A 13,517-nucleotide genomic window follows, 5' to 3' on the forward strand; every position below is an offset into this window, starting at 1 on the left:
CATATGCATCAATATCCTAATTTCACTTCAGTGTAATTCCAACAGCATATCACTGAGCAGCAGATTGAAAACAGGGGTTTATAGTCTTACCCCAAACACAAATGGATTGACACATCTGGCTGCAGAAAACAGAATATTTCAGCACAGTGCCATCATATCCCTAGTACAAAAGACATGTCAAAATCTTTTATTTTATTAGAGCCTCTGTATGATTTCAGTGAATGTAATTCACATGCCACTGTGGATTTTGCAAGGGTGTAGCTGTGTCCTGTGTCACATCTCTGGTTTAAAAGAGATGCTTTATGACCAATATAACTCAAAGAGGACAGAAATATGACATGAAAGCCACTTCAGAATTTCTAGAGGATCAGAGAGTCAGGTGACCACTGGAAAAAATACAATATGACATCATATATAGCATTTGAAACCCAGGCTGAATGCAATTAGAATGATTGGCACTTCCATTAGACTCAGAGGCACATATGTATTTGTGTGTGCCTTTAAATATAACCTATATACAAAAATGTGTAAAAAGAGATAGACATTTCAGTTTATTTTTAGGCAAGAAAAGGATGTTTCTCTGGCTCTTTTGTAGGATGAATATTTTTTGGCATTTGATAGAATAAATGTTCTTTCACAGGAGTCTCCTAGTGCATCATCCCATTCATGGTCTGTTGTTCTTCAGAGAATTAACAATGTTCCCTTATGCTTGTGCTGGAGAAAAATTAGGATGGTGGGGGCCATATGCTCAGAAAAAAAATTTTAATGACATATCACTGAAGATTTTAGTGGAGTTGTAATGATTTATAGCATGCAAAATTCTATCCTATCACGAACTCACGACTTTGTCTGATTGAAAATTCATTTCTGTCTGGGATATAAATATAATAAAAAATAGTCTGTTTTAGAGCATGTCAGCTAGTCCATTCCTGGACTTCCAGAGAGCTTTGAGGAGAAAGTGACACCAGAAGAACTCAGTTCTGATCTTCAAAAAAGTTTGGCTCCATTTCTGTGGCAAAAGTGGAACTCCCTTAATTTTGAGTTTTGCAGCAGTATTCATCATCGCCATACCTAAACCACATCAGGTGTTACAAGCTCAGTGATGCCACCGAATGATTCAGCATTCAGTTCCTAAAAGCATGGATATTATAATGCCATGTGGTCATTCAAGGAAGGAACAGTACTGCATCCAAGTGATGTACTGGTAATTCTGCAAATAATGCTTGGGGAAGAAACTTGCATTTACTTCTTGCAAGCACGCATCAAATGACTGCTTTAAAAATCACTGACTCTAAGCCAACTGTTTAAAGAGTTGAAAGCACAGGCCTGGGAGTTGTTATTTCTCGATGCTCTTCCTGATTCTGACACAAACTCACAATTAATCCACTTAGCTTCTCTTTATCTCTGCTGGCTCCCTTGTACAACAAAGACAGCTCTTCTTACACAGCTCTTGTGATTACTGAGTGATAGATGATCCTATGGAGTTGCAGAAAAGATTTCAAATTAAAAGGCAAAACATAGTCTTGTGTAGAAATATGTAAATAACAGGAACAGGGAGGCTTCAACAAGTTCTATGCAATGAAGATCTATAAGGGTATGTTAAAGATATCAGTTAGAGAGGAAGCTGGTTAGGCAGCTGTTTGATAATCTGCTCCCCATGTGTCTGGCAGCCCGGTTTGCACAGAGGTAAGGAGCTTGTGGAGCTTTCTCCACAGGTGAGATGTGTTTCTGCTGGAAGGCATTTTTTTCCTCTAGCTGTCTCACAGGAGCAGCTGAGTGTCACAAGGTCAGCAAAGTAGCTTTCAGTATGAACCCAGCAGCGAAAGGTGTTTTCTCCAGACCATAAAATTGTGCTGTGTAGAAGAGTGGAAGTTAATCAAGTCTCAGAGATGAAGGCAGTGAGAACAACATGTCTACTGGCCAAGCAGAAAGAGCATCCTCCCTGGTGTACCCCTTGGGTGGAGTCTCTAACTAACCTCACTGGGCGCTGCCTCTTCTTGGACAGAACTTCTTTCAGCGTCTTGCCCCTGAAGAGGTGCATGAAGCAGGAGTCCCTGAGCTTCTGCCAAAGCAGTGAGGACATAAGCTGTCCTTGGCCTACAGGAGTGGAGGGGAACATCCAAACGCTGCAGGCCATGGAAGTGTCTATGCCTCACGTGGAGGATGCAGTGGGTGAGCACCTTCGCCCTCAGATCTCTCCAGAGTCCATGACGACACCCGTACACTGCGATGATGCCTCAGTCTCTCGGGAGACACGGGCACCAAAGGGAATGAGAGGGAGCAGCTGTCCCTGTGCTTGATGGCGATCAGTCATGTCACCTTCTCAATCTGAGAGGAAAGGGATAATGCTGGCACAAGGACAGCAAATAAAGCCACAAGAGCAACACTGATATCGCTTGGGAAAAAGAGACATTTAGAAAGATAAGAAGAGTGGAATTCCATCGCTGGTGACCTGAAGCCTGAAGGTACACCATGAACATTTTGGGGATAAGGTCTTTGGTTTTTCTCTCTGTCCTCTTCCTGTCTCTGGCCTGAGGGGAATGCCCCACTGGTGTTCCTGATCCACAAGTGCAAACTGAAGGGGAAGGGCGTCACTGTGAGCTGATGGAAGACACCCAGTTTAGCAGTCACATATGGAGACAATTCCAAAAGGAAATCTCTAAAATGAGCCAGCTGCTGTGTGCAGTGACACACAGAAATATCTCTGAGGAGACTGAGCAAAACAGCCCTTCACATGGACACTTCATGTCCAAAGAAAAACCTGTCTAGCTTGCTTGCTTAACTCAGTAAAACATATGGTTGTTAAATATGAATCAAAAGGCAGCAATGACTATGTGGTTGTTTGTTCTCTGAGAAGGGAGAGAAGGCTCGCTTTTCACAACCAACATGACATTGTATCTGCTGCTCCGTGCTGTCTCCCTGGTGAATTTGCTCTCTGATGTGATGGGGCTTTAGCAATGCCAAGAGGCTGGGGCTGGCTCCTGTTTTGTATTTGGTTCCCCTAATTATAGCGGAGTTCTTTCAAGGGACAAGTAACCAGCTTAGAGGCTTTACCTTTGTCTTCAATCTTAAAATAATTGTGTTTGAGTTTTACAATCCCACTTGTTCCTGGGAGATGATTTTTTAGAACATCATGGTGCTGTTAAATGGAGCTCACCCTATGTCCATCCTACATGGTGGACATCCGGAGTGGATAAGTGGGAATACACTGGAGTTAATCTTTAATGTTTTCACCCATCTCTCCCCAGTTTGTGCTGCAGTGCTGAGGCAGACCCCAGTTAGTGCCAGGACAGATCATGCATCTTGCTCCTCACAGGCAGCCTCAATACAGCATATTTTTTTTTTTGGCCACTTGATTGTCTAGGGAAGAGAAGACTAGGCTAATAACCCACCCACAGGGGTAAGCCACAGCCCTCTGCCCTGCCACTGTCTCTGTCTGCATGATATGCATTTCCCCTCATGCAAGGAGCTCTCGAGATGGCAGCACAATAATTTTGCATGCTCCCAACACAAAAATAGCATCCCATTTCTGCCAGAAAGATGGGATGAGCATGTGAGGGACTGAAACCTCGTTACATGCAGTAACACCAGCAGGTTGCAGAGTGTGTTTCTGCAGCAGGCAATTGCACTGGGTGTGGTACTGGAAGGTTGCATTTTGTCTTTTGGAAATTCTCTGCATTACTGAGCTAATTGCTGAGAAATTCACAATCCAGATTGCTGGTCATTTGGTAAGGGGAGTTAACTATATCTTAAACCTCCCAAAACACACTCTTTGCTTTCAGGCTTAGAAGGAAAAAAAAAAAAAAAAAAGAAAAAAAAAAGAAAAAATTAATAAATAAAAAGGATTAAGCTGTGCTCAGAAAATTCTAGTCATGGACCAATAACTAGGCTCTTCAAAGTCTGGCAAATGCAGAGACAGAGACTTAATTTGCAAGCATTGTTTCCTGTACCTGTAGCAGGGGAATTCCACAGCCTCACTTTCTGGCTGTCCTTCTTCCCTTACTATCACTTTGGCAAGGTACCAGCCACTGCTTCCTCCTTTGCCATCATGCCCTATCCTCACCCTCCTCACCTGCTTCAGCGTTACTGCTTCAATGAAGAATTCATCAGCCTTTGAGGAGGAGAATAAAAAAGGTAAGGCAATATTTCTCCTTAAAAGCAAACAAGCAACTCAAATTTATTATTGCAATCAAACCAACATCATCAGCGTGCTGCAAGATAATTCTTCACAAGATGAAGGAGAAAGTACGAATTTACCAAAGAATAAAAAGCCTGAATATTTGTGATAGATGTGCAAGGTTAGATTTGTAAGCACATGATCCGCCAGCATTTTAAATCTGCCATGTCATTGCATGCCCTCCACAACTGTAAAAAAGAGAAATAATTTGATTATTAAGAAATTCATACAGAGAGGCAGGAAATCCACATTCAAACCCCTGCTCAGATATAAGCTTTCTGAGGAGTCAGAAGCAGGTCACTTCAGACCAAATCTTTGGAGGTGTCTGGAGGTACAGTTCAAAGTCGTTACACTGTGCTAAAGTCAGACAGCACAATTTAACCCCATTTAATTTCCTGCCATGCCAGTATGGGCAGGGCTGCACAGGGGTATGTCCAGCTGCTCCATGAGTTGTGTTTGGAGCGTGGTGTGAACCAAACCCAGCAGATAACCACTCTCAATACCTCACAAGAGACATAACGTCTTTTGTTTTGTTTTGTTTTGTTTGTTGTTAGTTAGGTTTATTTAGTTTTGTTTGTAGATGGTTGGGGGTTTTTTTGCCTTTTTTTGGGTCTTTTTTGTTTTTGTTTTTTGTGGTTTTTTTGGGTGGATTTTTTCTTTGTTTGTTTGTTTGGTTTTGGTTTGTTTTTGGTTTTGTTTTTTTTTTTTGTTTCCCTGGAAATAGGCTCAAATAACCAAGCTACAAATCAGCCCAAGAGATGGTCCCTCAAGATCAGAGCTCTGTTACCCAAAAGCTGACTGTCACCAGCAGTCCCTGATGAATGAGGGAAGAGAAATGCATTAAGAGAGTGAGTTACTCCTCTGGGAACCAGGCCAGGCAAAAGTATCTGTGTCCCATGTACAGATGCACAGACATGGCACGGGCATGGTAAATATTGGGTGTAAACACAGCACATCTGCAGTGTACAGCCCAACAAGAAGACATGACTGCTGTGGATGCCTTGCTTAGGTCAGAAGAAAGATAACCACTAATAACCACTATCTTTGGGCTGTTCTTCATCTCCCAAAAGCACTCATGGTGCTAGCACACATCCAGCTAGCTCCCAGGAAACATGGTGGCAAGGCATTATTTAAGCAAATACTGAAATTTATTAAAATTATAACAATTAGGTCAACATTCAGGTCTCCAAACTGACCTTCAGAATGAAGACAGCTAAACATTTTGCCACTGATTAAAGTGTTAATGATGGACTTATGTCAATGCTACCTACACACTCAAAACTGCTGAATTGGGGATTTAAGGCATCAAAACCTCACTGACTCAGTCCAAGTCAATGTAATTTAATTCATTAGTCCTGATGCTCACCTTACTTATTAATGGCTGATATAAATTAATGAGTAAGTAACTAACTGGAACCACAACAGGGCAAACACCTAATTTAGAGGCATCTTTAAATCCTACTTTCTGCACAGGCTGTTAGTTTGCATCTGCAGGCAAACTTTTAAAGTTAAATTGGTAATCAAGGTACTATTGGTTTAAGTGGCTATAGATTAGAGACCGTACTGACTTAGCAACATTTCTTTTTAACAGGGTATCTGAGTTAATCAGTGTAGATATACTCATTCAGCTTCTTGAATATATGAGCTTTAAGTCTGTCAGGATCAATTCTTAAACAGCTTCCCATTCATTCACCAGCTTTCAGCTCCTCGTGCCAGGAGAGCAGTTTTCCACTAATAGACTCCAGTTTGGTTTATGTCATCTGCATACTACTAATCACATCATTTGATTGACAAAATTATTTTTTCCCTTTTTATCCTCCTTCATGCAAGTTAGCCTACAACTTATTTTTGTGAATAAATATCATAGAATCATCACAGAACCCTAGAATTGTCTTCGTGGGAAGGGACCTTAAAGGGACCCGACATGGGCAGGGACACCTTCCCCTAGACCAAGTGGATCCAAGTCTCATCCAACCTGGACTTGGACAAGGATGGAGCATCCCATAAAATAGCCATTATCTGTGTTTAAAATATTTGTATTCTCTGCAAACCAAGCATCTTTCTTTGGAACTGCACTGGGACAGTCTTCAGCACCAAAACATGACTCATTTTGCTGCCATTTTTACACAGGCTTCATCAAATGACAAAATGCCATCCTTTACATCTTGGATCTACCTTTTAACTAAAATATCTATAATGTCAATGCATAGGCAAAAAAAGATGTTTGCAAAGTCCATTTATGCAAACCTATATATAATTTAGAAGCAGAATGGACTCTCACAGTGTATAATTGCCATGTTTCCACAGACAGATCTTGGAAGCACAAGAAATTGTGCTTTGACAGAAGTTCTTTTAAAGTCTAGAAGAGCTCAGTGATTTCAGTGAAGAATTGGAAATTCTGGACACTCAAAGGCAAATTCAAAGTGCTAATGCATATTTCAGAAGCCTAAATTCAATGGTCTATTTTGAAAACGTGACCTCCTTTTATCTTCATTTTTTTTCCACTCTGAACCTTCAATCAAATAATGACATGAGAGATGAGAGAACTCTCCAGAGTTCTGTGATCAGATTCTCAAAATCTCCTTCTGGAGATATTGATTACAATTTACCAGTCTAAGTTGGACCCTAGAGATGCAAAATTGGATACATATTAAGTAGCATGACCCTATAGATCAAATCAGCAAACTATTTGCTTGCTGATACTGCCAATGCTGCAAGGGCTTTAACTACTCTTCAACTTCATTATCTCCAGCTTTACAGGGAATAAGCTCCATCTTCATTTCAGTCCATTTCCACCCCCCTACATTCTGGACTTGGACAGACAAAAATATATTGAAAATCAGCTTGAAAATAAGACATAAAATTGAGTGCAGCATGGTTGAGGGAGACTGGAGTATCTGTAAAGGAAACATATTACGCTTTGGGTTCTGACTTTCACATTAAATAAGATGCTTTTTTCTTCCTTTGCCCCAGGGAGCCAAATTTTTGCTATATTAGATGGAAGGAAAAAGGCTTTATTTTATTCCTGGAAGATTTCCTGGAAGCCTTCCCCAATCTGCAGATGCAATTTCAGCAGTCAGAACTTAGATGGGGAGCAAACCAAGAGACTCTTTCATGAGCAAACATCAAGCAAGGGCACACTGTCCCCGACCCAGGCCTCCCTACAGCTGCAACCTGTTACGATGCTCTGTTGACAAGATTTATTTCTTCCCACTTCCCCAGCCTGAGCTGGCAAGGAAATCAGCTGAGTTTACAAACACACATTTAAAAAAAAAATTTAAAAAATTAATAAAAATTATAAAACCATCACACTCTTTAAAAACCTTGTGTAGAGGTGCTGCTGCGTGAACTTACGTTGCCTTTCTCAAATTTATTGACGGTGTTGATGCAGTTGTAGAGGACGCGCTCGCCCGTGTCCCCCTGGTCGCCGATGAGGCAGACGAAGACGTTGGCGTCCGTGCCACTCCCGCTCACCGTGCCCGTGCACACCGTCACGCGGTACTTGATCACTGGGGAGACACAAATTAGCAAAACAACCCCAGCAGCAGCGCCATTAATCGCCGTTTCAATTTACTGCGCCTTTTTGACAGGCTTGTAATTAACTTTAGGCGCTCGTACTTCCAGCTTGCACTTCTGCTGATGTATTGGCTTGTACACTTCCGCATTACCGCTAGGAAAAGGGGAGGGGAAAAAAAAGCTAAAATAGAAAGACTTGAAAGCATTGAGAGAACCCATAAAAGTCCTCCAAAGAAGGACATAAAAATCATGGGCCTTTGAAGGAAAACCTCATGAAGTGGAGCGCCTGTGTCCTGCTACCTCCCCTTCTGCCTTCCCAAGATGGCCCCGGTGGTGGGGAACCCTGCAATGTGCGTGGAGAAAATGACATTTTCAGCATCCAGGGCCATGGCAGGTAGATAAGAAGAGTTAGAAAGGCACAAGAGAGACCTGAGGAATGGGCTCTTCATGTTGGATTTACAGGACAAGACAGGCCCAGTTGGCCCTATCCCCTTGGGACAGTTATAATCATAGAATCATAAAATCATTACATCAGAAAGGTTGGAAACGGCCCCCCAAGATCCTCCCTCCAAGAGTCCAAACTTTATGCAGCAGGTTGGATTATCTTGCCTGCTTTTCACCTTTAAGGTTGTCATGCATTTTTTCTGGATGGATTTTGATCTGCCACATTCCTCCCCTGACCATGGCCTCCTCTCTGCCCTCCCTTCCCAATGGATGAAGGATTTATAGGAAGAATTATCACAAAGAGCCAGCCCACAGACCAGATTTTGAGAGGGATCCCCTTTTCTCCAGCGTGGGGGGGGAACAAGACTCAGTGCTCCCACCCTCCCTCCAAAATCCACCTTCAAGCCAGACACAGAGGTGCTGCATCTCACCTCTGCTCAGCACAAATTCTCCACACAGGAAAGTGCCTGAGCGAGGATTCAAGCTGTCCTCTCCACAGCTGATTAAAAATACATTTCAAAACCAGGTTTATTTACATTTTAATAACATCTGCAATTACAATTACTCTTCCTCTTCTGAGAAACTGCTCCACTGCATGCAGATCAGCAACGTCAGAACCAGAAATTTCAGGAAACGGGGGACTCAAGGTTTACAGAGTGTGGGTGCTTTGGTGGAAAGGTGAAAAATCCCACTGGCTACCTCGAGATGTTCTGCTCTCCTAAAATTTCCCTCTAAGTAGAATTAATTCTTGTTACACAAGGTCAAGGCAGAAGTGGCTGCTCCAGGAAGCCAGGACAAAGTTCTTCAGCTTTTCTTAATTAAATCTCAAGTTCAATTAAAAGAATAAATAGTTTGGATTGCTCATACATACTGAAAGATGCATATGCACATACCACTGTGCTGTGCAACTTACTATATATTTATACATACAGCTGCATAAATTTGAATATAACTAAATAAAACTTTAAAGCCCAAAATATGATTGTCAAAATTTAGACTGCATTTCAACTAAGCTTGCTTTCCATGAATATTCCTCAAACCTTGCATTTCGCATTTTAAGGGAGAGCGGAAAAAAATTACAAAATTTAAAAAATAAATTAAATAAACAACAAAATCCAAGCCCTGGAAACTATTGTGCTGTGGCCAGATCTCTCCCACTTCCCACCATAGAGAAATCTGCTCCAGAAAAAAAAAAAAAAATTAATAAAAGGCTGGGATTTCTCAGGCTTCATGCAGCTAATGATGCACACAGAAAATACTGCAGAGAGAAAGTGCCAGAAAGAGAAGTTAATTGAATTGCATCAGTCTGCCTGTGCATCTCTCACACAAAGAGGGTTTCTTTCTATTCAGGTCCTAAGCAAGCCCCTGCACAGAGCCTGTGGCTCTCACCTGGCATGACTTCAGTCACCAGAGATCCCTCGGCGGGGAGTTCCCGCACGATCTCATTGTCCTCTTCATTTATATCTAGCCAGCGGCCGCAGTTGAATGAGTATTTTTCTTTTGTCAGCGTTTTCAGCAGAGTTACCTTCATTAAACCAAAACACCGCATGAGTTCAGAGGCTTAAAGGCAAAAAAGCAACAAGATCCTGACAGGTTTTTTGCCAAGGAGGCAAGAGTAGGTAGCAGCAGAGAAATAAAACATATTAATAATGAGACCGTCCAGCTTGTGCACTGTAGTGATGCATGGAGCAGCCTGCCACAGCTGATGGCCGTTCATTCTTCCCTTCTCCAATCACTCCATGGCTTTGAGGGACTTTTGAGGGATTCTGTGGCTCTGCAATTGGCTCACCATGTGCACTCTACAGCCCCAAAGAGCGTATCAGGGATGGGGCCAGTTCTTGCTGATGAGAATCAATGCACTGAGAAAGAAAAATAAATAAAATTGCAGGAACCATGAAAAAAGATCTGCAGTAGCTCCCAAAGGAGTAATGAGCAAATAAGGTGGTGCTCTGCAGTTGTCTGTTGAAGTGTGTAAATCGAGGGTATGATGGTGGACTGTCAAAATCACAGGTGACAATAGAGAAAGCAGAGAGGGATCAGCTGTTCCCTCTTCTGCCTCAAGAAATACAGAGCATCAAATGATGCCTGTGTAAGACAGTTCTAAACAAAACAAAACAAAAAAAGACACAATCAGCCTGTGAAGTCCTTGCCAAAAGCTATTAAGGTTGCTGAAAATTTAAATGTTCGGGGGGAGGCTGGAAACTTTGAACTAATAATTGGAAAAATAAACCTGCTAAATGCTTTCTGTCTGGTAGATCAGTTTAGGAAATAAATGTCCAACTGGAAATAGTAAAAAACTGAAAGAATGTGAGAAGGAAGCACCATAAATGCTTGTCTTTTTTTCTTACATTTCTAAAACCATGGCCTTATGTGACACAAGAGAGAGGATGCTGGGCTCATGGGACTTCTGGCCTGACCAGTGTGGCTGTTCTAGGTTCTTGTGACAGAAAATGGAAGCCTGACCCAACATGAAGCAAACCAGAATGTGGGAGGACTAGAACAAAGCATCACTCAGGTTTCATCTAATTTCTTAGGTGCTACAGGTGCTGGGATTCACGTGCCATGAGCCTGATGCATCCAGAAAACATCAGACTGGGCGTATAAAGACAGACTGATTTTCATCAAGTCATGGAATCACAGAATCATTTCGGTTGAGAAAGGCCTAAAATGCGTCCAACCACAAGACCATCAATTAATTTCATGCATCTTAACCAGGTTTATTAGACAGTTTGGCCAAAAGGGAATCCTAGACACACTCTAAGTTACCTCTTGTCCTTCTTGAACATAAGTTTTCTGCAGGAAAATTAGATAGGGAAATATACAGCTGTGGAAGATACAAACATTCTTGGTGATCATCTGTGAAGAAACTATAGGGATGATTGCAGTGGCCCAAAGTCTGACCTGCAAGTTCTTTGAAACAAAGAAAGAAAAGGGCTGTCTGTCCCAGCCAGACACTTCTTTGTGTCTGTCACCATGTGGTGACAATAACAGCACTTGATGCCCTCCTGCCCCTGGAGATGGGTGTTGGCAGTGGATGGTTCCACAGCTCCAAGACAATGCAGGAGAGCAAGATGTGTCAAAGCACCCTAAAGGAGTGAAAGAAAAAGCTCCAAGTGGTAAACTGTGGCTTATCAACACACTTATTTACAGATGCAGAGCAAAGCATGTGTTTTGTTAAGCGCAGAGAATGTCATCCAAGCTGTTCAGGAGGAGCAGGGGTGAAGATCAGATCAGGACTTGCTGTCCAATCCAGGTGAGGGGTGATAGCACAGTAATCAATGCTGATAGAGCAAAGGATGTGTGAGTGAAGATTGAGCAGATCATCTTTGTCATCTCCCACACAGCACAGGGCTGCTCTCCTCTGCACATCTCCATGCCTCCCCCAGCCTGCAGGAGTTCACCCCCCATCACAGGGCTGTCAGCACTTCAGGGCAGGGGATGCTTCACTGTGCAATCTCTGCTGGAATCAGGTGTTTTGTTACAAGCCATCGAAGGACTTGGTTTGCCTTTCTGTACAATAGTGGTGTCTAAGAATAGAAAGATTTCTGGAGAGCAAGGAAGAAACCCCTGGTAGCAGTGAGATGAGTGCATCACTTGTCTGATGGGAAAGGTGGGAAAGTGGGATTTTCACCATCAGTCTGGGCTGTTGGGAGCTGCCTCTCCCCATTGCTCTCATTTCCCACATACAAAATCACACAATCATTTGGGTTGGAAAAGCCTTCAAGGATCATCAAGTACAGCTCAGGCCACCACTGACTCATGTCCCCAGGTGCCACATTCACACAGCTTTTAAATCCCTCCGGGGATGGAGACTGCACCACTGCCCTGGGCAGCTGTACTGGGGCTGCACAAGCCTTTCCCCTAAGGGATTTTCCCTAATATTCAATCTAATCCTTCCCTGGTGCAACCTCAGACCATTTTACTTTGTCCTCTGACAAGGCAGGCATCTCAGAGCACTGCACATCAAGCTCAGCTGCCTGCTGGGGAACACAGTGACCCAGGACTGGCACTGCAGACCTCTGCCACCAGCCTGGCTTTCCAGGTGTACCTTCCCTTGCTGTCCCCTCACCTTATTCAGATGCCAGCCAGCAAAGGGATTTCTTTTCTCGTGCCATATCCGAAGCTTATAAAAGGTGCCGAGATCAGGAAGCTCTATCTGTAAGCGGGTAGAAAAGGTGCAATGTGCATTTTTGTAAGTCAGCAAAGCACACAGACAAAGGGCACCTCTGGACATGTTTCAAGAGGTAAATCAGAGAGAACTCAAAAAATACCAGCCTCTTCCCTGTTTTGGGAAGACAAGCCATATCCATAGGGAAGTAAATCATTTGCATCATTGTCAAATGGTGCGACTTCACCTCAACTTTAGAAGGTTCTAATAGAGTAAAAATCTCATACTGATGACTTTCTGCCTGGGATTGAAGCTAAAGCCCTGAACAACAAGACCAAGCCATATCTGCCACTTCCACAAGATTCTTACCATGAATTTGTCAGTCTGTCCAGTTTCAAAGTTGTCTGAATTGTTGTCTAGCTTCATCTCATCTGACTTCCCTTTGTCTCCATAAATCTGGAAGAAGATGGTGGCATCTGTTCCTGCATTTTTAATGTCACTTGTCCAGATCCACAGAGACCAGGGGTTTTCTAGAAAGAAAGGTTAAAGATACTTGCTTTAAAAAGTAATTTTTATAGGGTGACCTGGTGAAAAACATAACTATCATTGTTTCCCCTGGTAGGTAGAGAGGGTAGGACGAAGACAGACAAAGACCTTTCATCCTTTTCTGCACAAAAAAAATCAGCTGCTGCATGACATGCAGGAATGAGACTGGAAATATAATTCTGAGATTTCATTTAAAAGAAAATTAGAAAAGCATAAACAACCTCTTTTCAGGTGAACCATAATCTCTTGTTATACTCTACTAACAGGGTAATGCAGGGGTGTGACCCAACCCTGTAGTTTCATTTTGCCAAAATACCTACATTTGCCAAAATACCTACAACTCAAGCTTCAAAGACCATAAAGTCAGGGAAATATTAATCTTCCCTTCTGTCAGTGAGAAGGAGTCTCCAGTTACTTGTGCACGGTGCAATGCAGCTCCAGGTAGCTCCTAAAAACTTGTCTGATCTGTGTATGGAACAAGGAGAAACAGGCCACAGATGTGTTATCCCCTCATCCTGAGATAAGCAGCCTCCCAAGGCTGGACTAATTATCCCAAAAATGCTTCTTGCAGAACAGGTTGTCTCAAAGCCCACTCAGGTATCCATCCCTAGTGAGGCTGCATCATGTGGGACATGCTCAGAGCAGTGTAAAGATATTTTCCAAAAGATTTTAAATTATTTAAGTGCCTAAATTTGACACAAATTCAGTAAACACTTTTTTTTATAT

The 13,517-nt window shown here is 42.5% G+C and overlaps 1 protein-coding gene across 1 annotated transcript in view; it reads right to left on the reverse strand.

Annotated features, from left to right (window-relative positions):
* Positions 1 to 13,517, reverse strand: part of LOXHD1 (lipoxygenase homology PLAT domains 1) — a 132,722-nt gene that overhangs the window by 82,167 nt on the left and 37,038 nt on the right. Inside the window, exons 10-14 of the mRNA XM_088054653.1 lie at positions 12,615 to 12,775; positions 12,207 to 12,293; positions 9,527 to 9,662; positions 7,532 to 7,686; positions 3,951 to 4,111 (exon numbers count right to left, since the gene is read on the reverse strand). Of these exons, the coding sequence (XP_087910779.1) occupies positions 3,951 to 4,111; positions 7,532 to 7,686; positions 9,527 to 9,662; positions 12,207 to 12,293; positions 12,615 to 12,775 (700 nt within the window). The remainder of the gene's footprint in view (positions 1 to 3,950; positions 4,112 to 7,531; positions 7,687 to 9,526; positions 9,663 to 12,206; positions 12,294 to 12,614; positions 12,776 to 13,517) is intronic.

Source organism: Pseudopodoces humilis, chromosome 4 (genome assembly GCF_049639895.1).
Source record: "Pseudopodoces humilis isolate 2021_Gansu_Grassland_sample_001 chromosome 4, ASM4963989v1, whole genome shotgun sequence".
In the NCBI taxonomy this organism is placed as follows: Eukaryota; Metazoa; Chordata; class Aves; order Passeriformes; family Paridae; genus Pseudopodoces; species Pseudopodoces humilis.